Source organism: Oncorhynchus keta, chromosome 19 (assembly GCF_023373465.1).
Source record: "Oncorhynchus keta strain PuntledgeMale-10-30-2019 chromosome 19, Oket_V2, whole genome shotgun sequence".
In the NCBI taxonomy this organism is placed as follows: domain Eukaryota; kingdom Metazoa; phylum Chordata; class Actinopteri; order Salmoniformes; family Salmonidae; genus Oncorhynchus; species Oncorhynchus keta.
In genome coordinates this window covers 41,464,989-41,483,496 of record NC_068439.1, presented here as the reverse complement: position 1 = coordinate 41,483,496, position 18,508 = coordinate 41,464,989, and the positions used below count along the sequence as shown (strand labels likewise).

General features: G+C 45.0%; 1 protein-coding gene across 4 annotated transcripts in view; it reads right to left on the bottom strand.

Moving 5' to 3' along the window:
* Nucleotides 1-18,508, bottom strand: part of LOC118397694 (oxysterol-binding protein-related protein 10-like) — a 100,715-nt gene that overhangs the window by 4,273 nt on the left and 77,934 nt on the right. For 3 of the 4 annotated variants that reach the window (XM_052470589.1, XM_052470591.1, XM_052470592.1), the window contains 4 exons: nt 12,695-12,847; nt 10,003-10,498; nt 3,870-4,056; nt 915-1,097 (listed from right to left, as the gene is read on the bottom strand). In XM_052470589.1, the coding sequence (XP_052326549.1) occupies nt 915-1,097; nt 3,870-4,056; nt 10,003-10,498; nt 12,695-12,847 (1,019 nt within the window). The remainder of the gene's footprint in view (nt 1-914; nt 1,098-3,869; nt 4,057-10,002; nt 10,499-12,694; nt 12,848-18,508) is intronic. The other variant, XM_052470590.1, reaches the window with a different exon arrangement.

Here is an 18,508-nt window from a genome sequence, read left to right as displayed (position 1 = left end):
GCTGGACTGAGAGAGACAGGGAGCCTATGCTTGAGCTCCGAAGAGGGCCTTCTTCGACTGAAAGCGCCAAACACCAGGACCCCTGACCGACCGTTTTTCCCTGTGTACCGCTCTATCACAACAGAAACTCAATTGAACCAGATGACAATCACATTCAAGTAAATACCTCATTGCATTGACGCTGTGTCTGTGTAAAAGTGGTGGCAGTAACTGATTATTGTAAGACAGACAGCCTAGCCAAGCCCACTGGCGACCCCTGGTGGATGAACCTATAATTTCACAGTTGTGAGGTTCTCATTTCCCTCTCAGTTGATAAGACCATCTCGCCCTCAAAAGTCTGGTGAATGTATGTAACTGTGTTGTGGAGATTCTCACCTCGATAACTGTGTTGTATTCCGTTAGCCTATAACCCTGTTAACTACCTCATTTTCCAGCTTTAGTCTAGTGAATATAGACTACTTTCAGAACGAGAATATAGTAACTGACGTTTTAAGACTGTTGTTGATATAGGATTGGTGCAACGGTTAAGGGTAACTTACTGACAGAGTTCATTAAAAGGGACATCTATGTAAAAACCCTTAACGATGCTCCAAATGAAGTACTAAACATTAGATCAATTCATTATTCCAGTAATTAGTCAATAAATGATCTTGAATATCCACAGCCAGCAAAAAACACACATAGGTAACAAGATGGCTACTATAACAGCTACTGTTCTCAGTATACACAATAGCAAAAACATTGTAAAACTTTCTGAAACGGAAAACACAAAATGTATATTTCTTATTGGACAAGTCCGGATAGTCCCTCCTCGTTTCAGTCCTGTTTACTTCTGTTTGGTGCCTAATGAACACGACCCTGGTCCACTAGGAAGGGACCGTAAATACAGCATTTTGGACCCAGGAGCATCTTACCTGGACTCATTCCGTCCCTGCTTTTCCACAGGCCGGAGCTTCTTCTTGATGATTGGCAGTTTGGTTGTGTCAATCACTTTGGTCTCCCCACTACTATAGGTGAACTCCAAGGTTCCGTTCCACTCCCCCTGGGCCTTGCACACAATAGTGTTGGTCGGATTGTGTTTGATCTCTGCAGTCACCCTGAGAGGAACATAGCAGCAATGTTCAGAAGATTCATTTTGTGGCAGCCCATCGTTGCTCAACATTACTCTTATGATATATTGTGCTGCCATAGTAATATTGAATGACAGTGAAGTCCAACAGTATTTGGACAGTGCCATGTTTGTTTATTTATTTAAATAACAATAGAATGTTTGAAATGTATGTAACTTTCTCACTCATCATGATTCACAATTCACCTGTGATTATCCGTAATCATGGTAGCATCCACATTCATGTAGAAGTGTCGAGAAACATATTATATTCTTATTTACAATCGGAGTGGCTCCAAAATTAGACAATGCATTATACACCATTCATTTCTCATCTGCTCAAAATAATCTGAAACGCAACCCAAAACAAACTGCAAATGCATCCAACAAGTTTATAGTCAGAAGCTTGATGTGGTCATTTGCATGTTAGAAATATTGGACCAAATAACTTCACCTTTGACTACTTTAACACACATAAGTGAATTTGTCTAAATACTTTTAGTACCCTAAAATAGGGGGCCTATGTACAAAAAGTGTTGTCATTTATTAACGGTTTAACCCTAAAAGCACCAACAGGTGATTGGAACAAAACTAAGGAGATGATTGTGGACTTCAGGAAACAGCAGAGGGAACACCCCCCTATCCACATCGATGGAACAGTAGTGGAGAGGGTAGTAAGTTAAGTTCCTTGGCATACACATCACAGACAAACTGAATTGGTCCACTCACACAGACAGCATCGTGAAGAAGGCGCAGCAGCGCCTCTTCAACCTCAGGAGGCTGAAGAAATTTGGCTTGTCACCAAAAGCACTCACAAACTTCTACAGATGCACAATCGAGAGCATCCTGGCGGGCTGTATCACCGCCTGGTACGGCAACTGCTCCGCCCACAACCATAAGGCTCTCCAGAGGGTAGTGAGGTCTGCACAACGCATCACCGGGGGCAAACTACCTGCCCTCCAGGACACCTACACCACCCGATGTTACAGGAAGGCCATAAAGATCATCAAGGACAACAACCACCCGAGCCACTGCCTGTTCACCCCGCTATCATCCAGAAGGCGAGGTCAGTACAGGTGCATCAAAGCTGGGACCGAGAGACTGAAAAACAGCTTCTATCTCAAGGCCATCAGACTGTTAAACAGCCACCACTAACATTGAGTGGCTGCTGCCAACACACTGACTCAACTCCAGCCACTTTAATAATGGGAATTGATGGGAAATTATGTAAAATATATCACTAGCCACTTTAAACAATGCTACCTAATATAATGTTTACATACCCTACATTATTCATCTCATATGCATACGTATATACTGTACTCTATATCATCGACTGCATCCTTATGTAATACATGTATCACTAGCCACTTTAACTATGCCACTTTGTTTACATACTCATGTCATATGTATATACTGTACTCAATACCATCTACTGTATCTTGCCTATGCTGCTCTGTACCATCACTCATTACTATATCTTTATGTACATATTCTTTATCCCCTTACACTGTGTATAAGACAGTAGTTTTGGAATTGTTAGTTAGATTACTTGTTGGTTATTACTGCATTGTCGGAACTAAAAGCACAAGCATTTCGCTACACTCGCATTAACATCTGCTAACCATGTGTATGTGACAAATACATTTGATTTGATTTGATTTTATAATATATATATATTTGAACTGATGGCAAAATGACACTTTGTTAAACAAAACAGTAACACTTCTTATTTTATTAATCTTTCGTAACACAAGTAAATGGTTTCAATTGAATCCCCCAAAATAAGCATATCATTTAACACTTTCACACATAGTCAAATCTCACGTTTAAAAATAGACGGTTTTTTTGTATGCGTTTTCATGTTTCGAACAGTTATTTTAATACATTTCATCCATAGCAACTTGCCATTAACATGTCTTTGTTATCCATTCAAAGTGTTGTGTTCCTGTGATACTCAGGAGGTTGAGAAATTGGCGATTGAGCTCATCTGACATAACGGTACAACCTTAAACAGCCACCGATATATTAGCGATATGGACACTGGTGCTGTCAGACTTTTAGCTCTAACTTTGGGATGCTATGGGCTATCAACTCAGTTCCAAATGCACCCGAAAGATGAGACTCAACTTGATATAGAGACATCGACTGGAATCTAAATATGTATTTACATTTGAGTCCTCTTCGTTATACTAGTGGGTGCCACGTCCAAATTGACAATTTCCCAAATCTGGGGTGGCTCAATAACTATATCTTTTCAAGGTACATACATCTAGCTATATTCCAAATGTGGTGCTTTAATCACAAACTTGTTTTTATTTTATATATTAAGTCCATATTTTCAGGGACCATGATTATACAAAAGAGAGATTATTTTTCGTTTTACACAGATATCAACCTTAAATGGTGTTTTTATGTCGGTAACTAGTTGCTTGACAAAAAATGTCAAGGATAAATAAAAAAGAGCATTCAAATAATCACTCTCACACAGAGAGACAGAGAGACAGAGAGAGAGAGATTGAGACAGAGAGACACAGAGACAGAGAGAAAGAGAGACAGAGATTGAGACAGAGAGAGAGAGAGACAGAGACAGAGAGAGACAGAGACAGAGAGAGAGAGAGACAGAGAGAGACAGAGAGAGAGGCAGAGAGAGAGACAGAGAGAGAGAGAGAGAGAGAGAGAGAGAGAGAGAGAGAGAGAGAGACAGAGAGAGAGAGACAGAGAGAGAGAGACAGAGAGAGAGAGACAGAGAGAGACCCACCTGTGTACCTTCCCTCCATAGAAAGGTTTGGTGTGGAATGTGACTGTGGCTGAGTATCCACTCTTGGCACAGTTGATGGTGACTTTGCCACCCAGCTCCACCCATGGCACGGTGAGGATGGAGCGGGCGTAGGCACAGGGCAGCGTGAAGACATACTCCTCGTCATGCTCCAGAAGGCATAAGGTCCCTGGGGAGCAGAGAGGGAAAGATCAGGGTCAGGTCAGGTCAGATAAAGGTCAGCATCTTATTGGTGCTGGTCTGGTCCCAGGCTGTTTCCGCTCTCTTGGAACCTCTTAATAAAAATGTACAGTGCCTTGCGAAAGTATTCGGCCCCCTTGAACTTTGCGACCTTTTGCCACATTTCAGGCTTCGAAAATAAAGATATAAAACTGTATTTTTTTGTGAAGAATCAACAACAAGTGGGACACAATCATGAAGTGGAACGACATTTATTGGATATTTCAAACTTTTTTAACAAATCAAAAACTGAAAAATTGGGCGTGCAAAATTATTCAGCCCCTTTACTTTCAGTGCAGCAAACTCTCTCCAGAAGTTCAGTGAGGATCTCTGAATGATCCAATGTTGACCTAAATGACTAATGATGATAAATACAATCCACCTGTGTGTAATCAAGTCTCCGTATAAATGCACCTGCACTGTGATAGTCTCAGAGGTCCGTTAAAAGCGCAGAGAGCATCATGAAGAACAAGGAACACACCAGGCAGGTCCGTGATACTGTTGTGAAGAAGTTTAAAGCCGGATTTGGATACAAAAAGATTTCCCAAGCTTTAAACATCCCAAGGAGTACTGTGCAAGCGATAATATTGAAATGGAAGGAGTATCAGACCACTGCAAATCTACCAAGACCTGGCCGTCCCTCTAAACTTTCAGTTCATACAAGGAGAATACTGATCAGAGATGCAGCCAAGAGGCCCATGATCACTCTGGATGAACTGCAGAGATTTACAGCTGAGGTGGGAGACTGTCCATAGGACAACAATCAGTCATATATTGCACAAATCTGGCCTTTATGGAAGAGTGGCAAGAAGAAAGCCATTTCTTAAAGATATCCATAAAAGGTGTCGTTTAAAGTTTGCCACAAGCCACCTGGGAGACACACCAAACATGTGGAAGAAGGTGCTCTGGTCAGATGAAACCAAAATTGAACTTTTTGGCAACATTGCAAAACGTTATGTTTGGCGTAAAAGCAACACCCTGAACACACTATCCCCACTGTCAAACATGGTGGTGGCAGCATCATGGTTTGGGCCTGCTTTTCTTCAGCAGGGACAGGGAAGATGGTTAAAATTGATGGGAAGATGGATGGAGCCAAATACAGGACCATTCTGGAAGAAAACCTGATGGAGTCTGCAAAAGACCTGAGACTGGGACGGAGATTTGTCTTCAACAAGACAATGATCCAAAACATAAAGCAAAATCTACAATGGAATGGTTCAAAAATAAACATATCCAGGTGTTAGAATGGCCAAGTCAAAGTCCAGACCTGAATCCAATCGAGAATCTGTGGAAAGAACTGAAAACTGCTGTTCACAAATGCTCTCCATCCAACCTCACTGAGCTCGAGCTGTTTTGCAAGGAGGAATGGGAAAAAAATTCAGTCTCTCGATGTGCAAAACTGATAGAGACATACCCCAAGCGACTTACAGCTGTAATCGCAGCAAAAGGTGGCGCTACAAAGTATTAACTTAAGGGGGCTGAATAATTTTGCACGCCCAATTTTTCAGTTTTCAATTTGTTAAAAAAGTTTGAAATATCCAATAAATGTCGTTCCACTTCATGATTGTGTCCCACTTGTTGTTGATTCTTCACAAAAAAATACAGTTTTATATCTTTATTTTCGAAGCCTGAAATGTGGCAAAAGGTCGCAAAGTTCAAGGGGGCCGAATACTTTCGCAAGGCACTGTACATGCCGTAGAATACTGCAGAAGCTTTTGCAGAGACCACTAGGGAAACACATCCTCTGCAAAATACAGTATTTCCATACCATAAATATATACATTCAGCCTCACTAACAACATCAATGGTGTGCATCATTAGCCAGGTCCCCCCCTGTTACTCAGGAAGAACAGAGGACGCCCACTGTGCACGACCCCACATCGCCCCATGCATTGATTTCTCTCCCTTTGTGATGTTCACAGTACCATCTTTTGGGATACGCGGACTGGATTCCCCATAAGAGAGGACATTAAAGTTAATGCACAACATCTCTTCACCTACGTCACCATACACAGCCTGTTGGGTCATAAGGTCATGGGACATATAGTACAAATGAGCATTCCCACCAGCCCCTGCTCTGTGGGTTGCCCATCTTTTGCTTTCATGTCTTACTCGTAAAACCAATTATCTTCCACTGCAAAAACACCTATGGGGGTTATCACTTAACCCAAGAGCAAACCATAGGAAAGCATAGAAAATGGCATAAGCATCTTGTCAATGCTATCGCCCTCTACTGTTAACTATTAGCTTTCGTATAAGCAGTGCAATCTCCCTGAATGAAACCGGTTTGAGTTTGCAACCGTAATTACCACAGAACACCTGATTAAATGAATGTCATGCCTGTGACATGCATGTATTACTATAATTGAGTCAGTAGAGAAATCATGTGGAAGTTCATCCCATGACTGGCTGGCATATACTCTTTTGGCTATATTACAAGTGGGGGGAAAAAAATATTTCGCAATCGATCCTTCTCCCCGACCCTCTGGTCTTACCCTGTCCACCTCTCCATACTGTGTATGCAATGTACTGTCCAATGTCACTGAATTAATACGGTCTTTGGTTGAGAGCATAAAAGGCACAAAAATCGAGCATTTACAAACCTCACATTGACCCACCGTGCTGTCCATGACAACCCACAGCCACCGCAAATCACAGCAGGACAAGATTGTATCTGATACATGCTTACAGTACTCTCTTCTCCACCAAATATCATCTTACTCAGCACCAAGCAACGCAGCACTAAATATCGGCCGCTCAAAAAAAGTTGTATCTTTTCATTAGAGGCGCATTACTCATCAAGATTCCAAACCACACAGGCCTCTAAATGCGAGAGGGTCACCGTCGTGCTTCGAAAGCAATCCCACGGTGAACGCACAAATCCTGTGGTATGATTCACCAGTTATTAAAAAATGTACGTCAAACATTTTCCTGGCATGGACAAGTAACAGGAATTTGTGGGAATTCAGGTAATCAATTTATTGTAAAATGTCAAAACGTTTTCTTAGAATGCACTCAAATATACATTTTCTAATGGTATCAAGGTTTTAAAAAATATATTTTGTGTAAAAATAAAGAAAATGATAAGTGCCTAATTTGCATAAATACATTGGGAGTATTTGCATATATGAAACATTAACATAAAGTGGTGGAACAGGACTTCAACCACCAAAAACCTGCACTGCCTAGGCACCTCAAACTCAACTCTTGGACCTCAAAGCCTGTTCCGCTCCATGTTTTCATGATTGCCCTCTAATCAGGGACTGATTTAGACCTGGGACACCAGATTGTTGCAATTAATTATCAGGTAGAACAGAAAACCAGCAGGCTCCGGGCCGTGTCGGGTAAGAGTTGAATACCCCTGGCCTAGGTCTACCTGCACTCACCTGCGCCGTCTCGACTGCCTCTGTTGCATAATTCAACAAGTGTGTGTCACAGCAGCCTTCGCTTTGGCTCCCCCTCCTGGCCAGCTCAGGAATTCAGCGTTGCCGTCCTTTTAGCTGATGCCGAACCAACTCCTGGCAAACGCCCTTCACTCATCAACCCTGAACTTGTCTCATCATCATTACACACACCTGGTTCCAATCCACACTCTATCACTGTATATATACTCCATCTGCCATTTGTCTTTGTCGGTCATTGCAAATGTTACTTGTTTTCCTGGGAGAAATCTCTTACTATTTCCTGAGTACTTTATATTTTGTACTTTGGGTTCGCCCTGTGCCTTTTTGTTTATGAAGATATATTTTGAGCACAACAGTGCTTGGGTTTCGTCCCGCTTTGATCTATGGTGCTTAAATAAATTCAGTAGTTCTACACCTGTGACTGCCTCCTGCCTACTCCTCTCGACACCAGTGACAGTGTGCCAATAGCAAGATAGAGGATTGGATTGGCTCTAGATTACACCTCTCTATACATACTTTATACTGTTCGCGAAACCAGAAATAATATCACTATAATCAGAGTGTTCATTTTCAGAAGTTTTAATTTCAGTGCATCGAATTTGTAAACATTTAAAATGTATTAAAATGATTACTTTTTTCAATTCCACAACACCCAACAAAATAAAGCTGTCTGTCTTTTGTGATGTGTCGAGAAGATGTGTTAAATGACCCTGTGCATCTTTCTTTCTGTGTTTTTCAGAGTCAGTAGAAAGGCCTCTTTAGTGTCCTACGTTTTCATAACTGTGACCTTAATTGCCTACCGTCTGTAAGCTGTTAGTCTTAACGGCCGTTCCACAGGTGCATGTTCATTAATTGTTTATGGTTCAGTGAACAAGCATGGGAAACCGTGTTTAAACCCTTTACAATGAAGAGCTGTGAAGTTATTTGGATTTTTACGAATTATCTTCGAAAGACAGGGTCCTGAAAAAGGGACGTTTCTTTTTTTGCTGAGTTTATGATTTGAACTCAATCATGTACGTACTTATGGTGTCAGCGTTTAACTTCTTATGGCTGGGGGGCAGTATTGAGTAGCTTGAATGAATAAGGTGCCCAGAGTAAACTGTCTGCTACTCAGGCCCAGAAGCTAAGATACGCATATTCGATTTTGGATAGAAAACACTCTGGAGTTTCTAAAACTGTTTGAATGATGTCTGTGAGTATAACAGAACTCATATGGCAGGCAAAAACCTGAGAAAAAAATCCAACCAGGAAGTGGGAAATCTGAGGTTTGTAGGTTTAAGTCTTTGCCTATCCAATATACAGTGTAAAATGTGGTCCGATTGCACTTCCTACGGCTTCCACTAGATGTCAACAGTCTTTAGAACCTTGTTTCAGGCTTCTACTGTGAAGGGAGAGCTAATAAGAGCTGTTTGACTAAGAAGTCTGGCAGAATGCCATGAGCTAAGTCATGCGCGCCGCCGTGAGAGCGAGCTCTGTTCCTTTTCATTTCTAAAGACAAAGGAATTGTCCGGTTGAAACATTATTGAAGATGTATGTTAAAAACATCCTAAAGATTGATTCTATCCATCGTTTGACATGTTTCTACGAACTGTAATATAACTTTTTTGACTTTTCTTCTGGACTAAGTTCCTGCACCTCATGAATTTGGATTTGTGAACTAAACACGCTAACAAAAAGGAGGTATTTGGACATAAATGGACTTTATCAAACATTCATAGTGGAACTGGGATTCCTGGGAGTGCATTCCGATGAAGATCATCAAAGGTAAGTGAATATTTATAATGCTATTTATGACATCTGTTGACTCCACAACCTGGCAGTTATCTGTATGGCTTGTTTTTGGTGCCTAAGCGCTGGACTCAGATTATTGCATGGTGTGCTTTTCCCGTAAAGCTTTTTTGAAATTTGATACAGCGGTTGCATTAAGTATATCTTTAATTCCATGTAAAACACTTGTATTTTCATCAACATTTATAATGAGTATTTCTGTAAATTGATGTGGCTCTCTGCAAAATCACCAGATGTTTTAGAAGCAAAACATTACTGAACATAATGGATTTTGGATATAAATATGAACTTTATTGAACAAAACATACATGTATTGTGTAACATGAAGTCCCATGAGTGTCTGATGAAGATCAAAGGTTAGTGATTCATTTTATCTCTATTTCTGCTTTTTGTGACTCTCTTCGGCTGGAAAATTGGCTGTGTTTTTTCTGTGACTAGGCACTGACCCTAACATAATCGCATGGTATGCTTTCGTCGTAAAGCCTTTTTGAAAATCGGACACTGTGTTGGGATGAACAACAAGTTTATCTTTAAAATGGTGTATAATACTTGTATGTTTGAGGAATTTTAATTATGAGATTTCTGTTGTTTGAATTTGGCGCCCTGCACTTTCACTGGCTGTTGTCAAATCAATAACTAACGGGATTTCAGCCGTAAGAAGTTAACTGAGCCTCAACAAACCCGAAGCACATCAATTGACTCACCTTCCCCTATCATGGACACACCAATGGACATGCCCATGAACTTGCTTCTTGTCCACACATGGGTGTTGACACACATACTCCTCTCTGGGCACTCGCAGTAGAATCCTGAGACGGGCGGGTGGTGTGACACCTGCTCAGCCACGAAGCGAACCCGGTAACACTCAGTCCCCGATGGATCGTCCTGCTGTTGGGTGTTGTTGGGGCCCCTGGAGGCTGCTTCCCTGGGGCCCTGAGACCTGAGGGGCCTCACTCTGTCCCGAGGCACCTCCCAGGAACAGTGGAATGTCTCGCCCAGTGCCGGGTTGTAAGGCTTCTTGGCCACAGCGCCTTTGCGTCCCTCGTGGAAGGCGGTAAGATAGTACTCCACGAAGCGTACGATGCGGTCCTCCGCCGTGGCTCCAGCCGTGATGGACAGGAACATGTCCGGGTGGGCCATGAAGTTAGCGTACATCTCCAGCAGGGAGCGCTTCTCCAGGATGAACGTGGGCAGCACCACCTGGTAAACAAGGCGGGAGGCAACCGTTAAACTACATGAGGGAGACACTTCACTAGATTGCTGGTAGGGAACAGCAATAAGGAGGCGGACTAGTCATAACTTAAACTAAAAGCTTTTTTAGTGTCATTCCATTGCCGTTTTGATGCTATTGATGAATTTACTCAACTGAGAAGGCTAGTGAAATGTACATACCAGTACATAAACATGGCATTCCTATTCAGTGAACTGGTAAACATTGGCCATAGCAGCTCTAACATTCCAAGGGAAAACTACAGTGCCTTGCAAAAGTATTCATCCCCCTTTGGCATTTTTCCTATTTTGTTGCATTATATCCTGTAATTTAAATGAATTTTTATTTGGATTTCATGTAATGGACATACTCAAAATAGTCCAAATTGGTGAAGTGAAATGGACATACTCAAAATAGTCCAAATTGGTGAAGTGAAATGAAAAAAATAACTTGTTTAAAAAATAAATATTGTTTGTTTAAAAAATAAATATTGTTTTGAAATACGAAAAGTGGTGCATGCATATGCATTTACCCCTTTGCTATGATGCCCCTAAATAAGATCTGGTACAAGAAATTACCTTCAGAAGTCACATAATTAGCTCAATAATGTCCACCTGTGTGCAATCTAAGTGTCACATGATCTGTCACATGATCACAGTATATATACACCTGTTCTGAAAGGCCCCGAAGACTGCAACCATGAAGACCAAGGAGCTCTCCCCAAACAGGTCAGGGACAAAGTTGTGGAGAAGTACAGATCAGGGTTGGGTTATAAAAAAATATACAAAGCTTTGAACATCCCACGGAGCACCATTAAATCCATTAATTTAAAAAATGAAATAATATGGCACCACAACAAACCTGCCAAGAGAGGGCCGCCCACCAAAACTCACGGATCAGGCAAGGAGGGCATTAATCAGAGAGGCAACAAAGAGACCAAAGATGACACTGAAGGAGCTGCAAAGCTCCACAGCGGAGATTGGACAATCTGTCCATAGGACCACTTTAAGCTGTACACTCCACAGAGCGGGGCTTTACGGAAGAATGGCCAGAAAAAAGCCATTGCTTAAATTAAAGAAAACAATAAGCAAACATGTTTGGTGTTCGTGAAAAGGCATGTGGGAGACTCCAAACATAATTGAGCTTTTTGGCCATCAAGGAAAATGCTGTCTGGTGCAAACCCAACACCTCTCATCACCCGAAAATACCATCCCCACAATGAAGCATGGTGGCGGCAGCATCATGCTGTGGGGATGTTTTTCCATCGGCAGGGACTGGGGAAACTGGTCAGAATTGAAGGAATGATGGATGGTGCTAAATACAGGGAAATTCTTGAGGGAAACCTGTTTCAGTCGTCAAGAGATTTGAGACTGGGACGGAGGTTCACCTTCCAGCAGGACAATGACCCTACGCATACTACTAAAGCAACTCTCGCGTAGTTTAAGGGGAAACATTTAAATGTCTTGGAATGGCCTCGTCAAAGCCCAGACCACAATCCAATGGTGCACTATTGTAGGAGTACCTCTGTGCTCTGTTCTCGCTCTTGCACTATTGTAAAGTGACTGTTCTACTGGATGTCATAAGGTGAATGCACCAATTTGTAAGTCGCTCTGGATAAGAGCGTCTGCTAAATGACTTAAATGTAATGTAAATGTAAATGTAAATGAGAATCTGTGGTATGACTTAAAGATTGCTTTAAACCAGCGGTACCCATCCAACTTGAAGGAGCTGGAGCAGTTTTGCACCAGCTCCCTCCAGTGGCTAAATTTGCTAAGCTTATAGAGGCATACCCCAAGAGACTTGCAGCTATAATTGCTTCAAAAGGTGGCTTTACAAAGTATTAACTTTGGGGGGGGTGAATAGTTATGTATTATTTCTTGTTTGTTTCACCCCAAAAATGATTTTGCATCTTCAAAGTGGTAGGCATGTTGTGTAAATCAAATGATGCAAACCCCCCAAAAATCTATTTTAATTCCAGGATGTAAGGCAACAAAATAGGAAAAATGCCAAGGGGGTGAATACTTTCGCAAGCCACTGTATGAAGAGAGCAGAGAGTGTTGGCTGTCTTAAAGAGAAACCATGACATCCCTACATAAATCTCTTCCGTGAACCAGTAAGTGTTGCGTTGGCCATACCAGCTCTAACATTCCAAGGAAAAGACATGAAGAGAGCGTCAGCTGTCTTACCCGGGTGAGGTCCATGCCCAGTTTGAGCTGGGAGAGGAGGTGCAGGATGATGCTTCGCTGGTCGTCCAACACTCCCAGGTCCTCCTCGTCATTGTCCTCCATGTCAGTCACCTCCTCACTGGGGCTGACGGCCTTCAACCCCGCTGGGTGCTGCTGAAACGACAAAGCCAACAACACACAGACACAAGACTTAGAGTGATCTGACATACAGTGCCAGTCAAAAGTTTGGACACGCCTCCTCATTCAAGGGTTGTTCTTTTTTTATTTTCTTCTTACTATCGTCTTCATTGTAGAATAATAATGAAGTCATCAAAACTATAAAATAACACACATGGAATCATGTAGCAACCAAAAAAAGTGTTAAGCAAATCAAAATGTATTTTATATTTGAGAATCTTCGAAGTAGCCACCCTTTGCCTTGACGACAGCTTTGCACACTCTTGGCATTCTCACAAACAACTTCCTGAGGGAGTCACCTGCAATGCATTTCAATTAACAGGTGTGCCTTGTTAAAAGTTAATTTGTGGAATTTCTTTCCTTCTTAATGCGTTTGAGCCAATCAGTTGTGTTGTAAAGGTGATTATGATGCAACTCTGATAGTGATACGATATGGATTACAATCATCATCCTGAATATTAAGCATATACTCACTTCGTGTTAGACAGATAGACACTCAACCATGCAAATTGGCTGGGTTATTATTTATTTGGACATCGCACATTATAGTCTCACTCTTATCCAGACATCATACACACTAAATCACATCCAATATCACACACATCAACCTACTCAGATGTACTATACAGATAATATCTTGACTACATTTTCTGTGGCATTGGCTCACAGGCAAGGGAATAAAACCAAATATTGCTACATTTGTATCAGACATTTGAAATCTCTAATTTTGACCGTCATAATGCCTCTTATGGCAGTAACTTCACAAGCACTAATTATGGTAAATTTAGAATAGTGTCTAGCCATGGTAATTGGTGAAATAAGTATAGCCAGTTATAATTGTAACTGTTTAGCAGATGATAAAAAAGATCAGTCTTTATGTGGCTAAAAGAAAAGGAATATAGCATACACTGTTTACAAGAAACTCACTCTACATCCTTAGATGAAGTTGCGTGGGAAAGGGTATGGGGCGGTGAATTAATTTTCTGTCGTGGACAAAGGAACCCTTTAAATACCAGGCAGGGAACACAACCAATTTAGTAGTTCCATACACTCGTGTTCCATTTATCACATCTTTACATTTTCTTCCCTAGAATGACGGTTCAGCAACATGCAGGGGTTCAAGGTAATCCTCAGAGAATTTCCCCGAGAGTGCACTGCCTGATTCCTTGCAACGGCTTAGTGCCTCCAGCACGGACTCACAATGCCTTCACAAGCCTTTGATATGGTTGATATGGTGCAGTGAACGTGGACAGGGTTGTGTCCTCCATTTGTGTTCCAGCATTCAGCTGGTGGCGGATCCAATATAGGTTAAAGAAGAGCCCCAGTGCCTTCGATATCTCAAAGGCACAAAGCATAATATATAATGTAAGAAAGTGCTCTGTGGCCAACCAAAACTGTCTTCTTCTCCTCCTTCCTTCCTTCTCCCTGCCTTTTTCACTCTCCCTGCCTTTTTATTTGTTTTTTTCTAACCATGTGTCAGATGCATATGCATCTGACACGTGACAGACCGCAATGAAAAGTAAATGTAACAAAAAATGTCACTGAGTGTGGGACAGAACACGGTTCTCTGCAAATTACAGCCTGTGTGATGCATTATACAAACAGAATGAACCATTCCTTGGCAAATACATACATGACTCACTCAGATATCAGGAGCTTTATACTACTTGTGTGGAGAACAGAGCACAGGGGTACTCCTAGAGCGACATGGCGGAGCGAGAAGAGAGCACAGAGGTACTCCTAGAGCGACATGGCGGAGCGAGAAGAGAGCACAGAGGTACTCCTAGAGCGACATGGCGGAGCGAGAAGAGAGCACAGATGTACTCCTAGAGCGACATAGCGGAGCAAGAAGAGAGCACAGAGGTACTCCTAGAGCGACATGGCGGAGCGAGAACAGAGCACAGAGGTACTCCTAGAGTGACATGGCGGAGCGAGAACAGAGGTACTCCTAGAGCGACATAGCGGAGCGAGAACAGAGCACAGAGGTACTCCTAGAACGACATAGGGGAGCGAGAAGAGAGCACAGAGGTACTCCTAGAGCGACATGGCGGAGCGAGAAGAGAGCACAGAGGTACTCCTAGAGCGATATGGAGGAGCGAGGGAGAGAGCACCAGGTACTCCTAGAGCGACATGGCGGAGCGAGAGCTGAGCACAGAGGTACTCCTAGAGCGACATTCAGAGCACAGAGGTACTCCTAGAGCGACATGGCGGAGCGAGAACAGAGCACAGAGTACTCCTAGAGCGACATGGCGGAGCGAGAACAGAGCACAGAGGTACTCCTAGAGCGACATGGCGGAGCGAGAAGAGAGCACAGAAGCGACATGGCGGAGCGAGGAGAGCACAGAGGTACTCCTAGAGCGACATGGCGGAGCGAGAACAGAGCACAGAGGTACTCCTAGAGCGACAGCGGAGCGAGAAGAGAGCACAGAGGTACTCCTAGAGCGACATGGCGGAGCGGAGCAGAGCGGCAGAGACATGGCGGAGCGAGCAAGAGAGCACAGAGGTACTCCTAGAGCGACATGGCGGAGCGAGAACAGAGCACAGAGGTACTCCTAGAGCGACATGGCGGAGCGAGAGAGAGCACAGAGGTACTCCTAGAGCGACATGGCGGAGCGAGAACAGAGCACAGAGGTACTCCTAGAGCGACATGGCGGAGCGGAGACATGGCGGAGCACAGAGGTACTCCTAGAGCGACATGGCGGCACAGAGGTACTCCTAGAGCGACATAGCGGAGCGGAGCGAGCACAAAGCGACACAGCACAGAGGTACTCCTAGAGCGACATGGCGGAGCGAGAACAGAGCACAGAGGTACTCCTAGAGCGACTCCTCTAGAGCGACATGGCGGAGCGAGAAGAGAGCACAGAGGTACTCCTAGAGCGACATGGCGGAGCGAGAACAGAGCACAGAGGTACTCCTAGAGCGACATGGCGGAGCGAGAAGAGAGCACAGAGGTACTCCTAGAGCGACATAGCGGAGCGTACAGAGCACAGAGGTACTCCTAGAGCGACATGGCGGAGAGAGCACAGAGGTACTCCTAGAGCGACATGGCGGAGCGAGAAGAGAGCACAGAGGTACTCCTAGAGCGACATGGCGGAGCGAGAAGAGAGCACAGAGGTACTCCTAGAGCGACATGGCGGAGCGAGGTACTCCTAGAGCGACATGGCGGAGCGGAACAGAGCGAACAGAAGCACAGAGGTACTCCTAGAGCGACATGGCGGAGCGAGGAGAGAGCACAGAGGTACTCCTAGACAGCGAGAACAGAGCACAGAGGTACTCCTAGAGCGACATGGCGGAGCGACAGAGCACAGAGGTACTCCTAGAGCGACATGGCGGAGCGAGAAGAGAGCACAGAGGTACTCCTAGAGCGACATGGCGGAGCGAGGACAGAGCACAGAGGTACTCCTAGAGCGACATGGCGGAGCGAGAACAGAGCACAGAGGTACTCCTAGAGCGACATAGAGAGCACAGAGGAGCGAAGAGAGCACAGAGGTACTCCTAGAGCGACATGGCGGAGCAGAGGTACTCCTAGAGACACGCACAGAGGCACAGAGGTACTCCTAGAGCGACATGGCGGAGCGAGAACAGAGCACAGAGGTACTCCTAGAGCGACATAGCGGAGCGAGAAGAGAGCACAGAGGTACTCCTAGAGCGACATGGCGGAGCGAGAAGAGAGCACAGAGGTACTCCTAGAGCGACATAGCGGAGCGAGCGCACAGAGGTACTCCTAGAGCGACATGGCGGAGCGAGAACAGAGCACAGAGGTACTCCTAGAGCGACATAGCGGAGCGAGAGAGCACAGCACAGAGGTACTCCTAGAGCGACATGGCGGAGCGAGAAGAGAGCACACTAGAGGACATAGCGGAGCGAGAGAGAGCACAGAGGTACTCCTAGAGCGAGCGGAGCAGAGCACAGAGGTACTCCTAGAGCGACAGTACTCCTAGAGCGACATGGCGGAGCGAGAAGAGAGCACAGAGGTACTCCTAGAGCGACATAGCGGAGCGAGAAGAGAGCACAGAGGTACTCCTAGAGCGACATGGCGGAGCGAGAAGAGAGCACAGAGGTACTCCTAGAGCGACATGGCGGAGCGAGAAGAGAGCACAGAGGTACTCCTAGAGCGACATGGCGGAGCGAGAAGAGAGCACAGAGGTACTCCTAGAGCGACATGGCGGAGCGAGAAGAGAGCACAGAGGTACTCCTAGAGCGACATGGCGGAGCGAGAAGAGAGCACAGAGGTACTCCTAGAGCGACATGGCGGAGCGAGAACAGAGCACAGAGGTACTCCTAGAGCGACATAGCGGAGCGAGTAGAGAGCACAGAGGTACTCCTAGAGCGACATAGCGGAGCGAGAAGAGAGCACAGAGGTACTCCTAGAGCGACATAGCGGAGCGAGAACAGAGCACAGAGGTACTCCTAGAGCGACATGGCGGAGCGAGAACAGAGCACAGAGGTACTCCTAGCGAGAGTACTCCTAGAGCAGAGGTACTCCTAGAGCGACATGGCGGAGCGAGAACAGAGCACAGAGGTACTCTAGAGCGACATGGCGGAGCGAGAAGAGAGCACAGAGGTACTCCTAGAGCGACATGGCGGAGCGAGAAGAGAGCACAGAGGTACTCCTAGAGCGACATGGCGGAGCGAGAAGAGAGCACAGAGGTACTCCTAGAGCGACATAGCGGAGCGGAGCAGAGGTACTCTTAGAGACATGGCGGAGAGAAGAGAGCACAGAGGTACTCCTAGAGCGACATGGCGGAGCGGAGCACAGAGGTACTCCTAGAGCGACATGGCGGAGCAGAGAGCACAGAGGTACTCCTAGAGACAGCGACATAGAGCGACATAGCGGAGCGCACAGAGTAGAGAGAGAGGTACTCCTAGAGCGACATGGCGGAGCGAGGAGAGAGCACAGAGGTACTCCTAGAGCGACATAGCGGAGCGAGAACAGAGCACAGAGGTACTCCTAGAGCGACATGACAGCGGAGCGAGGAGAGAGCACAGAGGTACTCGACTAGAGAAAGAGCACATAGACATGGCGGAGCGAAAGAGACACAGAGGTACATAGCCTAGAGTACTCCTAGAGCGACATAGCGGAGAGAAGAGAGCACAGAGGTACTCCTAGAGTGACATAGCGGAGCGAGAACAGAGCACAGAGGTACTCCTAGAGCGACATGGCGGAGCGAGAAGAGAGCACAGAGGTACTCCTAAAGCGACATAGCGGAGCGAGAACAGAGCACAGAGGTACTCCTAGAGCGACATGGCGGAGCGAGAAGAGAGCACAGAGGTACTCTTAGAGCGACATGGCGGAGCGATAAGAGAGCACAGAGGTACTCCTAGAGCGACATAGCGGAGCGAGAAGAGAGCACAGAGGTACTCCTAGAGCGACATGGCGGAGCGAGAAGAGAGCACAGACGTACTCCTAGAGCGACATAGCGGAGCGAGAAGAGAGCACAGAGGTACTCTTAGAGCGACATGGCGGAGCACAGAGGTACTCCTAGAGCGACATAGCGGAGCACAGAGGTACTCCTAGAGCGACATAGCGGAGCGAGAAGAGAGCACAGAGGTACTCCTAGAGCGACATAGCGGAGCGAGAAGAGAGCACAGAGGTACTCTTAGAGCGACATGGCGGAGCGAGAAGAGAGCACAGAG